Consider the following 16,277-nt stretch of genomic DNA (forward strand, 5'->3'; position numbering starts at 1 on the left):
TGAGTTTACTGAACATTTACCTTAATGTGAATTTGAATTTTTTAGGAATTATTTACTATGTCTATATTTGAAAAAGATCTTTGTAAATCTAGCTCATTGGAAATACTAGAAGTTTAATTTTCTTATTTTATACGACTTTTAGGAATATTCCATTTATGTACATATTTCTTTAAAAGTCAACCAGAACAGAGCTTCCTTAATGTATGAGGCTTTGTAATCTAGTTTACTGATACTCTACAGAGATAGTGAAACATTTCACTATCATTTCTATCACTATAAGAGCAAAGATCTTTTTCAAATATAAACATATGGTCTCACAGAGATCAGCATTTTTGGGTGTACTATATATATAGTGTACAGATAATACAGAAAGGTAGGAGAGCTGAAAAATAGAATTATAAAAGTATTTTCAAGGCTTTTTAAAGTTGTTTTTGATTGTTACTCTTAAATCAGAAATGAAATATTTGGCCAAATATTGAACAAATGAACTTAACCTACACAGTTAGCATGTAGATCTGGCTGTCCTTAAAATTAATTATAGAGTACTTTTTTTTTTTTTTTTTTTGCAAGATCAGCAGTACGGTTGTAAAGAAGAAATGTGGTTCTTGCCTTGCAGGAGTCTGTTAGGAAAAGGAAGGTTAGGGTATCAGAAGTGAGCTACTGCTCTGGCTCTTCTAATTTGAGTGCATGGCTGAGGTTGTCATGTTAGCTTATCTGTTTAGTAAGCTGTATAGATTTGGGAAAAACAAACCCAAGTAGGATAAAATGTATGCTTGCACTATACCTAACATGTGGAGGTGCTGGTGGCCAGGAGGAGTGCATAAGAGGTTATCTTTAAACCTTATGTCTTCGTCCCTTAGTTTTTTCTTTTATAGCTGAGTAGTACTTCATGGTATGCATATACCACATTTTATTAATCCACTCATGAATTGATGGGCAGTGGGTTGGTTCCACAGCTTTGTGATTATGAATTGTGCTGCAGCAAACATTCTAGTGCAAGTGTCTTTTTGATAAAATGACTATTTTTCCTTTGGGTAAATACCCAGTAATGGGGTTGCTGGATCAAATGGAGGTCTACTTTTAGTTCTCTGAAGAATCTCCATACTATTTTCCATAGAGGTTGCACAAGTTTGCAGTTCCACCAGCAGTGTATAAGTGTTCATTTCTTTCCACATTCACACCAGCATCTGTTGTTTTGGGACTTTTTGATAAAAGCCTTTCTCACTGGGGTTAGGTGATATCTTGTTGTGGTTTTGATGTATATTTCTCTGTTGATTAGTGATATTGAGCATTTTTTCATATGTTTATTGGCCATTAGTCTCTTCTTTTGAAAAGCTTCTGTTCATGTCTTTTGCCCTCGCCATATCCCCCCCTTTTTTTGAGCTAGGTCTCACACTGTTGCCCAGGGTAGAGTGCTCTGGTGTCAACCTAGCTCACAGCAACCTCAAACTCCTGGGCTCAAGCAATCCTTCTGCCTCAGCCTCCCGAGTAGCTGGGACTACAGGCAAGTGCTTCCATGCCTGGCTAATTTTTTCTATATATTTTTAGTTGTCTAGCTAATTTCTTTTTTTGTTTGTTTTTGTTTTTTTTAGTAGAGATGGGGTCTTGTTCTTGCTCAGGCTGGTCTTGAACTCCTGAGCTCAAATCATTTCCCTGCCTTGGCCTCCCAGAGTGCTAGGATTATAGGCATGAGCCACCGTGCCCGGCCTTTGCCCCTCTTTAATGGAGTTGTTTGCTTTTTTCTTTCTGATTTGCTTGAGTTATTTGTAGATTCTGGTTATTAGCCTTTTATTGGATATATAGCATGCAAATATTTTCTCCCATTCTATAGGTTGTCTGTTTACTCTGTTGATTGTTTCCTTGGCTGTGCAGAAGCGTTTTAATTTAATCAAGTCCCATTTATTTTTTTTTGTTGGTGTGATTGTTCTTTGCCTAGGCCAATATCTAGAATAGTTTTTCCAACATTTTTTTCCAGAATTTTTATGGTTTCATGTCTTAGATTTAAGTCTGTTATCTTTCTTGAATTAATTTTTGTGAGTGCTGAGAGATATAGCGATCCTGTTCTTAAATCTCAGTTTGCAAATTAATTCTTCTTTGAAGGTTTTCCCGAGTCTCCAAGGCAACTTCTCTATACTTCCATAGCCTCTTATATATACCTCTACATTGTATTGTTCTATTTCCTTTTTTTTTTCTTTTTTGCTATATATGAATGTTTCTTGAAGGAAAGGAAACAGAATCTTCTCATTTTTCAATTTCCACATCTGTAGAGTGGCTGGCACGTGATAAAGATGTGAATAAGGCCGGGCGCTGTGGCTCACGCCTGTAATACTAGCTCTTGGGAGGCCGAGGCGGGCGGATTGCTCAAGGTCAGGAGTTCAAAACCAGCCTGAGCAAGAGCGAGACCCCGTCTCTACTATAAATAGAAAGAAATTAATTGGCCAACTGATATATATATAAAAAAATTAGCTGGGCATGGTGGCGCATGCCTGTAGTCCCAGCTACTCGGGAGGCTGAGGCAGAAGGATCACTCGAGCCCAATAGTTTGAGGTTGCTGTGAGCTAGGCTGACGCCACGGCACTCACTCTAGCCTGGACAACAAAGTGAGACTCTGTCTCAAAAAAAAAAAAGATGTGAATGTTTTTCGAACAGCTGGTTGAATGAGTGATGGGTCAGAGGAAGTTGCATTAAACTCATGATAGGTTATCTTAATTTTCTTGGAAAAATAGGAGGAAAGGTAATACACTAAGGGTTGGATTTAGGAGTGGTATGCCACCTTGTATTCAGAAAGATTTAAAATTGGTGTTATGACATACAATGGGGATTCATCAAAGTATGAATGAAAAGAAGTGGCTTAGCAGAAGAGCCTAGGCCTCGTGAAGATTTAGTAGGTCCCTGACGGACTGTTCATGACAATTACCTGACTTGTGTGTTCTTCTTCCCACCCCTCATTTCTGTATAAGGAAAAAAAATTACATTTTAATATATATCAGCAGCCTAGTTTGTGCTTGTGCTGGGTGATAAAAATGCATTTGGAAATGCTTTTAGAAAAGTACATGTGTCACATGATTATTTTTAATGCCAACAATAATAAAAATTCTATTAAGCAAATCTTGGTAGAAATTATCTGGGAACAGCTTGAACTGCAATTCTAAGAGTGCATTGTAGTAAGAAATTAGGTATCATACTGTAGTAGCTCAGCATTTTTAATTTTACCCATCAGCTGTATCTTCATAGGCCTTTTATAACTGCAGACAGCCATTTAGTTAGCTGATACTAAATCCAAAATACTCAGCACTGTTTACAATTTTCTTTTTATGTTCAACATTGTCTGATGGTTGGTCTGTATGGTTTAGGAAGAATGCCTTTTTTTTTAATTAAAAAAAATTTACACATTCATATTTTTAAAAAATATATTTTTCTTTATTTAAAAAATTTGATCAGAATGATTAAAATTTTTCATGATTGGAAATTGAAGTACATTCATACGTGAGCATTTTTTGTAATTTTCCTTCTTGCATCAGTCATATAGAAGATCTACATTATTCAGAAATAATTTATTAAATTCTAAGTCTCTGCCAGTTCAAAATTTTACATTTCAAAGTTTTCTTTATCCTCAGTTTAGAAAGAAGTTACAATTACTTAACTGTGAAACAAAAGACGGAAACGATAAGAGTAACATTTTGAAATGTTAACTTGATGGAAGATAAAGTCTTTTCACAATTGGCATAAATTCATTATTAAGTCACATGGAATATATTACTTTGCAATTATCTTTGCTTACTTTAACTGCATACTGTTTTAGAAAATGACCTTTAGAGATTTCTTTTTTAAAGGAAGAGGTGGGGCTCGTGGGTTACGAAGTGAATATCCATCCATGAATTGCCACCTCACCTTTCTGTTTGGTGGTTTCTGTTTTCCCTCCCCCTTTCATACATTATTAATAGATAAGCTCTTAAATGAAGTATTGCCAGGTTGCTCATTAATGTTTAAAATTTAAGCCTGAAGTACAGTCAGGGAGAACAAGTATATATGAAGGCACTTCACTGTTAAAACTTTTAGGTTTAAAAATATTACATATTAGCTGGAAATATTGAACTTGATCAGCATATGGCACCAGCGAGCCTCGTCCCCACCCGTTCTTTTGTTGTCTTGTTATTGTTATGAGGCTTAATGACAGTTGTAAGCCACGGTTCTGGATGTGGGGGTTAGTCCACCCTGGGGAGCAGGGGAGGAAACAGCAGTGTGGATTATGGAAATATGGATCGATCTAAAAGAGACCTCTTGTGAAAGAATGGGGCTCAAAGCAAAGCTGGGACAAACCGATGAAAAGATGATGGAATATGATGAGAACATGATCATTTGAAATCTTTCCTTTCATTCCCAGCTGCTGTGTTTTGGAGAAAAGGAATGCATTTGTATATTAAGAGAGAGCTAAAAGAGTCCAGATGAATAGTATTACTTATTAGATATGTTTTTATTTCGATTCAGATAAATTATGTGCATTTTAATGATAGACTTTGCATATGTTAGATGTTTAAATCTTAAAGATGTAATGTTAGATATGATATTTCATAGAAATGTTTTAAGTAGCATATAGTATTTGCTAGGTATCTGGCCTTTTTAAAAGAATTAATGTCAAAAATTTAACTTCATGGTCATCATATTTAAGTATTTTAACTAATTGTGATGGTGAAAATTTTATGCAAAATATGAATTATTTTCTGTTACTTTTATAACTCAGTTATTAAAATACACAGTTACATGTTTATTCATATGTATTTTCTAGATAAGTGATAATATTGCAGCTTATCTTGGTGAGTTAGTACCGAGTGGTGACATACAGCTTTATCCTTCGCCTGTTTGACCAGACAAGACAACGATGCAGTCTAGTGGTCACTCTTGTTAAATGCAGACACAGGGCCCATGTGGTTTTAACTAGTTTCTGATGTGCTAATAAAAAGAAAGGTGGTTCCCTGATTCTAAAGAACAGAAAAATTTAGACTAGGAGAAAGTTAGCATGAAAATATAAAAATAAGGCATTTGGGAGGAGGATCATAATTTGAGAGAGGATGTTTTCAGTTCTGGATATGACAGGTATTCAAGTAGGAATGTCTCCTCTGAGTAGTTGGAAACCTCTGGCTGGAGTTTAAGAGAGGATAATGATGTGGAATTTACTAGTGTAAATGAACTTACCACAGTTTAGGGGAGAGAAGAATCTCAGAGGACATTTGTTTTTATAAACCCCAGTGTATTTCTTTAAATCCATAATGAGAAATGTAATTTGGTAACCATACTCTGTGACCTTTATAACTATTTTGGCTTGTAAGAGTTGGACAATATATCTAACTTCCTTCTTTAGATCTAACTAGCTGGGATCATGAAATATGTTTTGTATTGCAAATCACAATAGTCTGAAATTTTTGCATTGTCCATGAAGTTAAAACAGCAAAAAATTGTGCCTTGATTATTTACAGGGTATGGAACATGTAACATCAAATAACCCCAAATTAAGAGCCTTATGGCATGGAAAAAGTAACAAAATGAAATTAAGCACAAGAGCTTGTTCAAGTAACCACTGATTTAATGTGGGATATATGAGCTTGGTGTTGAGGCTGTCGAGGTACCTGGGCCAGTTTATGAAGAACTTTACATACTGTGCTATGTTCTTTGGCATTGGCCTAGAGAAAATACCATAAATGGTGTATATTAAGGGAGTTTCCAAATGACACCTGTATTTTAGGAAGGTAACTTTAAGTTAGTTTCTTTGGAGAGGAGAAAAGCAGCTTGAAACTAGAGACTAGTTGGAAGGCCATGTAGTTGTTTAGGAGAACCTCTGAGAGGCTGAACTAGGGAAAGGTCAAAGAGAAAGTGGGAAAGGGAATGAATTTGAGATCTTTTGTCCTTTTTTTTTTTTTTTTTTTTTTTTATTGTGAAGGAGCCAGATACATGAGATCTATCCTCTTAAAATTTTTTTAAGTGTATGGTACAGTATTGTTAGCTATAAACACAGTGTTGTACTGCAGATCTCTGTGACTTTCTTGCATAACTGAACTTTATACCTGTTGAACAGCGACTTCTCATTCCCCCTCCCCCCAGGCCCTGGCAACCACCGTTGTACTTTCCGCTTCTGTGAGTTGGACTATTTTAGACATACAAGTGGAATCATGCAGTGTTTGTCTGAGACTGCCTTATTCCACTTATCGTAGTGTCCTCAAGATGCATTCCCTTCCTCAAATATGGCAGGATTTCCTTCTTTTTTTTTTTTTTTTTTTTTTTTTTTTTTGAGACAGAGTCTCACTTTTGTTGCCCAGGCTAGAGTGCCGTGGCGTCAGCCTAGCTCACAGCAACCTCAAACTCCTGGGCTCAAGCGATCCTCCTGCCTCAGCCTCCCAAGTAGCTAGGACTACAGGCATGCGCCACCATGCCCGGCTAATTTTTTGTATATATATTTTTAGTTGGTCAATTAATTTCTTTCTATTTTTAGTAGAGACGGGGTCTCGCTCAGGATGGTTTTGAACTCCCAACCTCGAGCAATCCGCCCGCCTCGGCCTCCCAGAGTGCTAGGATTACAGGCGTGAGCCACCGCGCCCGGCCAGGATTTCCTTCTTTTTAAAGGCTGAATAATAATCCATCGTATGTATATAACAGATTTTCTTTGTCCACTCATCTGTTGATGTACATTTAGGCTGATTCTGCATCTTGGCTGTTGTGAATAATGCTGCAGTGAACATGGGAGGGCAAATACCCCTCTGAGATCACGATTCCAGTTATTTTGGATAAAAACCCAGAAGTGGGATTGCTGGATCATATGGTAGTTCTATTTTTAATTTTTTGAGGAACTGTTTTCCATAGCTGCTGTACCATTTTACATTCCCACCAACAGTGAACAAGGCTTCTAGTTTCTCTACATCCTCACCAACACTTGCCTTTTGTGTTTTTGTTTGTTTTTTGATAATTTTTGATAATTTTTAATAATTGTTTGTTTTTTGATAATGGACATTCTAACTGGTGTGACATGATATCCCACTATGATTCTGATTTATATTTTCTTCATAATTAGTAATGTTGAGAGTCTTTCCATATACCTGTCAGCCTTTTGTGTGTCTTCTTTGGAGAAATGTCTGTTTAAGTCCTGTGCTCAGTTTTTAATCAGGTTATTTGTTTTTTTGCTATTGAGCTGTGCGAGTTCCTTATATATTTTAGATAGTAATCCCTTATATATATGGATTGCAAATATTTTCTCACATTTTGTAGGTTTCCTTTTCAGTCTTTTGATTATTTTCTTTACTGTGAAGAAGACTTTTAGTTTGATGTGATCCCACTCGTATATTTTCACCTTAGTTGCCTGTGCGTGCATCTGTGCACATCTGTATCATATGTCCATGATTGTTACTATAGCCAAGAAATCATTGCCAAGACCAATGTTGTGAAGCTTTTCCCATATGTTTTCTTCTAAGAGTTTTACACTTTTAGGTCCTTTAAGTCTTTTTTTCCATTAAACTTTATTTTAATCTTGTCAAAATTCTGCAACAGATTTTTCATCAAGTTGTTTTCATTAAAAAGTATTGGTTTTAAAGACTGATAACGTAAAAACTGACACACCAAAAAACCCCAAAGTTTGGTCCACAAAACATTCTCCTTTCCTTCTGGAGGTTTTACAATGCACTGTTATCATTAGCTAGTCTTTTACTATTAAACTTATTTGACCATTTGAGGCAGACAATTCTGAAACTGTTTTTTCACCTCTGGCTAAGACTGAGCCTTCTGAGCTTTCTGGGCAGACCTGGTGACCCTCCCATGCTGGCAGCCTTTTTGTCCACTTCTGTGAAGACACCCGCAGCAACTGTCTGCTCGTGTCATGAACAGCTAAAGGATCAGAGGAGGACAGTCAGAGGAGCTCTCAGCACACGTGGCCTTGCCAGGAACCAGATCAGCGAAGACACCATTGCTAGATTTCAAGAATTCAGGACCATGCTCCAGCTTCTTAGTAGAATAGCACTCGGTCCTTTCCTTCAGCCCAGCAAACTTGCGAGTGACGTTAGCTCTGTGAGTGTCCTGTACAGGGGCATGGCCAGCACGCATCTGGCCTGAATGGCTCAGTGCAGGCACTTGAGTAGTGAAGCCAGCTGCTTCCACTGGTGGGCCGTTTGTGCTGTCTGCAGGAATGTTGCCACAGCGAACGTCATTGACCGGCATGCTCTGACACTGGAGCCCACGCTGTCCTCAGGAAAAGCTGTGCTCAGTGCTCTATGGTGCCTTTCAACAGACTTGACTTCAGCTGTGACGTTGATTGGAGCAAAGGTGACCCCATGCTGTTTCAATTACTGTGGCCGTGTAATATATTTTGAAATCAAGAAGTGTGATGCCTCCAGCTTTGTTCTTCTTTCTCAAGATTTTTTTTTTCTTTTGGCTATTCAGGTCGTTTGTGGTTCTGTATGAATTTTAGGGTTATTTTTTTCTAAAATTCTAAAATTGTTTTTCTAAAATTTTTAGGATTGTTTACATAAAAAATGTCATTGGGGTTTTGATAGACATTGATTGCATTGAATCTGTAGATTGCTTTAGGTAATATGAATGTTTTGATGGTGTTAAGTCTTCCGGTATATGAACATGGGATGTCTTTTCATTTATTCGTGTCTTTTAAAATTTCTTTCATCAATGTTTTATAGTTTCCAGTGTGCAAACCTTTCACTTTGTTTGTCAAATTTATTCCTAAGTATTTTATTCTTTTTGATCCTATTGTAAATTTCCTTTTCAGATAGCTTGATGTTAGTGTCTAGAAACACAGCTGATTTTTTTATATTGGTTTTGTATCCTGAGTTTTGCCAGATTTGTTTTAGTTCTAAAAGTTTCTTGGTGTGGAGTCTTTAGGGTTTTCTCCATATAAGATCACGTCATCTGTGAACAGAAATAATTTTACTTCTTTCTTTCCAATTTGGATGCCTTTTTCTTTTTCTTGCCTAATTGCCTGGGCTAGGACTTCCAGTACTATATTGAATAGAAATGGTAAGAGTGGATATTTTTGCTTTGTTTCTGATTGTGCTTAGTTTTAGTTTTTTATTTATTTTATTTTTTTGAGACAGTATCTCAGTCTGTCGCCCAGGTTAGTGTGTGGTGGCGTGATCATAGCTCACTGCAGCCTGGAACTCCTGGGTTCAGGTGAAGTGATCCTCCTACCTCAGCTCTCAAGTAGCTGGGATTAGGTAGGACTACAGGTACATGCCACCACACTTGGCTGTTTTTTAAAATTTTGTAGAGACAAGAGTTTCGCTGTTCCATGTTGATTGGTCAAAAATAATGATAATAATTTAATAAATAATAAAAAAAAAGTTTTGCTGTCTTGCCTAGGCTGGTCTTGAACTCCTTGGCTCAAGAGATTCTCTTGCTGGGATTACAAGCATCATAAGCTACTGCACCCAGCCCTGATTTTTCATTGTAAAGTATGAGGTTAGCTGTGGGCTTTTCATATATGCCTTCATTAATTTGAGATAACTTCCTTCCATTTGTAGTTCATTGAGTTTTGTTTTTTTTTTTTTTTTTATGAAAAGGTTAATTTTGTCAATTGCTTTTTCTGTATCTATTAAAAGAACTTTAAGAAAGTGCAAAGTAATGGATGACCAGAATTTCTAGCTTAGAAAATTAGGTAAATAAATTGTGAAGCTTATTAAGTGTTCTGATATTTATTGATTTTATTCCTATATAGGACTTTATTTTTTCCCAAAATACTAAGGGGTTTTTTGTTACATACGTGTTTTTATTACATGGGTAAGTTGTATAATACTGACATCAGGGCTCTTAGTGTGCCTGTCACCAGAATAGTGTTCATTATACCCAGCAGGTAAGTTTTATCCCTCACCCTTCCACCTTCTCCCCTGCTCGAGTTCCGGTGTCTTTTCATCTACAACGCTTTGTGCCTGTTTGCACCCATCATTTAGCTGCCGCTGTATTAGCAAGGACATTTAGTGTGTGGTTTTCCACTCTTGAGATACTTTATGTAGGATAATGGTCTCCAGTTCCATCCAAGTTGCTGCAAATGACATCATTTCATTCCTTTTTGTGGCTGAGTAGTACTCCATGGTATATAGACAGACCACATTTTCTTTATCCACTCATCAGTTGATGGACACTTAGGTTGATTCCATATCTTTGCAATTGTGAATTGTACTGGGATAGTCATATATATATATATATTATATATCTTAATTTTGTTCTTATCTCTGCATTCCTGCTGCAGCTGTGTTACTTCAGGGTGACACCATTCACCTTACTCGTTTGTGTTAATAAAGACCTTCTACATGATCTCCCACCTTTCAGTCTTGCCTCTTTTTAATCCATTCTGCACGCTATACCCAGAGTGATCTGGCCAAAATTGAAGTCCAATCATGTCCCTCCCTTGCTTTAAACCATTCAGAACTTTTCTGTTTCTCTTAGGTATAGTGACCATGTGATTTATCGTCCAAGCTGACATATTTATTTATTTTTGACATATAATTTATGATGAAATGCAGACCTTAAGTGTACAATAAAATTAGTTTTGACAGATGTATACACCTGCGTAACTCACATTTCTTGCAAGGTATAGAGGATCTCTATCATTCCAGACAATTCCTTCTTGTGCCTTCATGGTTAATCTGTTTAATGCCCACTGTGACTCCCCATGGCACCCTCGTCCCACCCCAGACAGCCACTCTTCTGAAAAAGGAACACTGTTGACAATTACACTGAGGAGATGCATGTAAAGTGTTCTGGGCAAACCAGTAGGAATGGGTTTCCTGCTCTTTGCATCAAGTCCAAACTTCTTAATTGGCCTAAAGGTCTTATTTAATAAGTCCTCTGCTTATTTCTCAAGCCACAGTCTCTTATCACTCTTCAAACCTTTGTACTTGTTCTTTGTCATCTCCAGACATTTCTTTGCACATACTCTTTCCTGTAATGGGAAGACCACCCCTGAACTCTGCCACCTTCCTTTCCTCACACTGAAAGCCTGGCCAACTTCTTACCCTCTCTTCATTTCTCTATTCACATATGATTTCTTCCCTTAGGACTTTTCAGTACAAATCCCCATCACCCGCCCCCACCTTCAAATTGGCTTAGTGTCTGTTTTCTAGACTCCTTGATATTTTTCAGTTTTCCCACCAATCCTCTTATTACTCTCTATCATGATTAGCTGTGATTGCTGTTCACACATTAAATATTTACAAAGGGACCACACTCGTGTATAAACATTATTTACATAAATAAGCTAGATAGCACTAATTAGACTTTATACCTTTATACCTTTTTAAGTAAATAGTATTCATAGAACAATCTGCTCTTTGTAATTGTGTGATGATAATTTAGTTTCTCCAGACAGAGCTTCCAAATAGCTCAATGAACAATTAGGATTTTTTCAAACTTTAAAATATGCCATGGTTCTCATTTCTACTAGGTGATCTTACAGGCCCAGGACCTCCAAAGCTTAGAGAAATAATTAATAAATACGCCATTGATCCCAGAATATAAGAGCTATCCAAAGGTATATTTTTCAGACACTTTAAAACATAGGGACTCTTACTTATTTTCTAAAACTGAAGGTCCATTGCAGGGGCTGGGAACCCGCAGCCTTAAGGCCACATGTGGCCTTCTAGGTCCTTAACTGTGGCCTTTGCCTCATTCACTCCTATTTTAATAAGTAACATTTTTTTAGATCAAAGGAAATATATACTAAAACACTGCTATCTTGTAATCTTCCTTCTAATCCTTTCCATTCTCCGGTTAACTTCTGGAGCAAGACCTGAAATTGAATTGAAGGGCTTGGTGAATGATTGATTTTATACAGGAGTCAGGAGAAAGGGATCTAGATGGCTACCGTGTTTTTGGTTTGAGTAACTGGGGAGAAGGTTTTGCCAGTGGAGATGATAAGGACTGTAACTGAAAGAACTAGCTTCAGTTTGGCACATTCGGAAGTTGAGTGTCTGGGAACATCCAGGGAGTGACACTAAAAAGTAATTAGATGTGTAATCCTAGAGTTTACAGAAATGTCTAAACTATGCGACTAAGAGATTTAGTAGTTGCAGTTGAAACCATGGGCGTAGAGGAGATTGCCTGGTGGTGGAGCCAATGTATAAATCTTCATCAGTCCTTATTTCCAGTCATTAATATGATGGTAGATGTATTGTTTTAGGGCATCTACAGAAATATGTATTATTTTCCTTTGCATTTTGCTATTCATAGTTTTGTATTCTATTGCATTCTTTTTGTTATTCCTATTTGTATCATTTAACATGTGTTAGCCAGTGTGTTCTTTGTGTATAAAAATAAAATATTTTAGAGAGTTGGGAGGATTCTGAAACCGGAATAGTTTTTTTTTTGGCTAAGTAAATTTCTTTAAAAGCCAAAGCCTGTGGAAAAAGGGGAAATGGGCAACTTCTGGAGAGTGTTATCTTATACCTTTCACATAATCTGTGGTTCCTAACCTAGAATTTTGTATGTGTGCTTATGTGTGTGTCATGTCAAAAACACCGGGTAGTGGAAATACCAGCCTTTATGAACACTTTGTCAATAAATGAAGGAGTGTAATTTTCAATTAATACCTTTTACTATAAGGATCTAGAAAGCTATTGGCATGCATTTTATTCCTCCCTTCAACAGACTCTCTCTCTCTCTCTCTCTCTCTTTTTTCTTTGTAAACTCCAGTTTGAATAGCACCTGTAATTAAGGAGGAAAACCAGCCGGGGAGCTGGGTGGGACTCCCGGCTATTGATCTGTGTCAGCCCAGCTGATGCCGTCAGGGGAGGAACAGTCAACTGCCGAGCTGCTTTGTCACCGGCATAAGCCGAGAAAGGGTTTTGTCCGTACTGTTTATACACCAGTCTATAGACCTGCTGGCTGGCTGAATCTTAAAGAGTGTGGAGGTTTAAAGACCTGTCCCCCGAGGGATGTGTCTGCCAGTTGGGAAGCGAGCTGGGCTGCCGTGCACAAGTATGTGCGTGTGTGTCGTGGAAGGAGGGAGGTGTGCACAAGACGGAGCCACACACGGGGCGCGTCCTTCTTGATTTGAGTCTGAAAACTCATGTGAAAGGTGTAATTCGGGCATATTCAGAGGCAGACGTAGAATTTTGAATACATATTTTTTATTAATCTGTGGACAGTTCTGCAGGAGGGTACCTGAATAGTTTTCCTGTACACAGTAAAGATGGCAAATGGCCTCATGCAGTACGAGATGGGGATTAAGCAATGGTCATGTCAGAATGAACTGTCCACATTTGTGATGAACTGTTGTTCAGTTTAAGTGATTTAGCTTATTTCCAGTCTAGTGACTTTTAATTTCCACAAACAAAATACTGCCATTAGTGAGACAGTTAGCTTTCTCTAACTGTGGAGCCTGTGCCCATACTCTCAAAGGTGTGTGTGCATCCAAAAGCAAATCAGAGTGCTCTGCCCTGAGAGCAGATTGTGTTCTTCATGTGATGCTTTTCTTTTTGCTTATGTGAGTTAGGACTCTTGAAGCATAATTTCTCTGGATCTGAATTTTAGTGGCAAAGAGGTGGTAGGTAAGGTATTTCTTTTTGGAGGAGGAATAACTACTGCACTAAGATATTTGCTCTTTTTTCTTTTTGATAGGAAGCATCCTCATGAATCTCTGCTTTGTCTTGTAAAATCACCTGACTTTGACCTTGTATGATGTTGTCTTCAAGTTTGAAGTTTAAACTTTTGAATCAGAGTTCATTTTAAGTTGTTTTTCAAATATAACAAAATGGATTTTTGCTATTTTTTTTTGCCAAGTAGCTGACAGTTATTTGCACTTTGTTATAATTGTTAATGCATATGATTTCCAAAAGATTTAAAAATTATTTTATAATGGCTGTAAAATTATTGAAGGTTTCAAAATCAGATTATTTTCTTTGTTTAATTAAAACATTGATTTTCATAGTAGGCAATCTTAAATGAAAGTGCAGAGAATATAAGCTGTGTTTTAATTTAAATGCTTGCTTTTAGGTACACATTTCTTTGAGTGTTACGTAGGGTAAAACATAGTACCAAGAGTTGAAAAACGTAAATATGTTTTTTTAGGTATAGCCTCTTTGTGGGTTTTTTTTTTTTTTTTTTAACTGTCTGACTATGGGACGTGTAGAGTTGTTATACCTCTCAGTAATTTATTCTGCTGCCAACTTCATTCCCTTTTCTCTGCCTGCATTTTAATTGAAACAACATTTATATTTTTGAGCCAGGATCTGTCAGAAGTCCCTGTGGCTAGTCTGCGGTACAAGTGGTAGCAGACGTGGCTTACCCATATGGTGCGGTGCTTCTTGTAAAATCCATATGGCCTTGTTGAAGGGACTCCCAGCGGGGATGTGAAGGGTGTTAATACCCTTCAGGCCAGGCCTTTCCCTCCTGGGGCTCCTGAGGCATTGTCAGTGCAATCTGCCAAAGCACAAACTTAATTCCCTTTTAATAATCAATTATTTTAGTCTAGGAACCTGTGCCATTTTTCTTGAGAAAAAAAAAAAAAACAAAAAGAAAACTTTTTTTTCTGAAAAATGTCTCAAAAAAGTTTTAGCTGCATTTTAAAAACAATATTCTAAAGCTTCTTTTTTTTTTAATTTGCATTTGTAGGAAGTACTACAGAGCGTGCCAAAGTTCTGTTTCCCTTTTGACGTTAAAAGGTACAGTATAATCATCATTTAAAATAATTTTAGCTTATCTTAGTGCACACTTTAAAATGATTACATGTGCTTTCTTATAAAATGAAATGTACCTTTTCTTCACTGCTTCTAACAACAAAGGCTAGGTATTCAAAATTAATGTTTGGAATGAAGGAGCCTTTTAAATCATCATATCTTTGCTGTGGCTGGTTAGAAGTCTTAAAACAGTGTTGCCAATAGGTTCTGTTTTTTCCCCTTTATTCTTCAGTTACAAATTATGAGCACTAGCAGAAAAAAGATATTAATATGTTCTTGATCAGAGTCTTAGAATTGTTTTTTCAAATTGGATGTATATATCTTGATTTCTATCTCACTTCATCCTAATTAAAAAGACCATCTGTGTGATGTTGTGAAACTCATGGCTGGTTGTCTCCAAGTATAGCTTTATAGAAATGGTGCAGCATCATGGAAGGCTGCAGGGAAACGCTCCAAGAGGTTTTGAAAATGTCATGAGGTTTATATTTTACTGAACAAATAATGAAATACTTGCATGCAATTGGAATTTCATGTAATATATAGCCCTTTGAGCATAATAACAGATCACTTATTGTTTTTCATGTGATTTTCACACCCTATTATCAGTTTTCTTAAGAGTGTGATATGAAGGATTTTTGGAAGAAGATTCATTTTAGGAACGTATTTTGTAAAGATTAGTGAGACTACAAAATTTTACTATGTTAAAGGTAAAGCCTTTTGAATGATGGGCTAATTGATACTAACAGGTATTTGTGATGAATGGTGCTCCTTGTTTTACTTCATTTCTAAGGAGTCATTTGCCCACTGCCACCCAAAAGGAAAGTTGTAATTTTCAAATTAATTGTAAGGATAAAGTAAAGGAAGAAAAGATACAAAGTAATATGATGAACTTTGGGCACTAGAGGGTCTATTAGATACTGGAGAGGTTTTTTTTTTTTTTTTTGAAGTTTATAAAAGTTAAGAAGAAAAACCATTCACTTAAAAGCGTGTTTGTTAAATGTTCAGCATTTGAAATTCAGTATTTCCTAACAAAACAGTTTGTGTTATTGACACTGGTAGTAATTTATTTCCTTTTTCACAATTCCTATGGTTATTTCAAAAACAAAGTTTGGGTGTCATGGATATTTTGTTTTGAGGCAAGGAAGCAAAAGTTCACTTATGGTTATCTAATGGCAAAATCATAGCAGGACCAGGAAATATATTCATATATTTTACATAGAAATAAATATTCAGTCTAATGTTTTTTATTGCCCCTTATACTACACTACAGCACATATTATATTAGCGTGATACTTAGTCCAAAATTAACTACAGTTCTTTTTTTTTTCTCCCTTCCCCCAACTACAGTTCTTTACAGCTTAGCCAGTCAGGTTTTTTTTGTAGAAATTATATTTTTTATTTTGTACTTGGAAATATATTCCTCAATATATTGATAGCTTTAAAAGAGAATGCTAAGAAAAAACACGAGGAGTATTTTGTATGGTGCTTTATTGGGTGAGAGTGTCAACAGATTTTTGAACACTGTCAACCAGATTTTTGAAATCTCATACTCTTATTCTTTAAAGAGAGTTGGTGGTGGCTACTGTTAAATTCTAAAGCATCATGATTTGTTTTGTA

The 16,277-nt window shown here is 36.5% G+C and overlaps 1 protein-coding gene across 5 annotated transcripts in view; it reads left to right on the top strand.

Moving 5' to 3' along the window:
- The window catches only part of DENND1B (DENN domain containing 1B), a 183,764-nt gene that overhangs the window by 51,906 nt on the left and 115,581 nt on the right, over positions 1-16,277 (top strand). For 4 of the 5 annotated variants that reach the window (XR_012914500.1, XM_012744347.3, XM_012744344.3 and 1 more), the window contains exon 4: positions 14,596-14,645. The exons of the other annotated variant lie outside the window; for it this stretch is intronic. Coding sequence is in view for 2 of the 4 variants with exons in the window: in XM_012744344.3 (XP_012599798.1) it covers positions 14,596-14,645 (50 nt within the window). In the remaining 2 variants the exon portion in view is untranslated. The remainder of the gene's footprint in view (positions 1-14,595; positions 14,646-16,277) is intronic. 5 annotated transcript variants of the gene reach the window in all.

Source organism: Microcebus murinus, chromosome 23 (assembly GCF_040939455.1).
Source record: "Microcebus murinus isolate Inina chromosome 23, M.murinus_Inina_mat1.0, whole genome shotgun sequence".
NCBI classification, from domain to species: Eukaryota; Metazoa; Chordata; class Mammalia; order Primates; family Cheirogaleidae; genus Microcebus; species Microcebus murinus.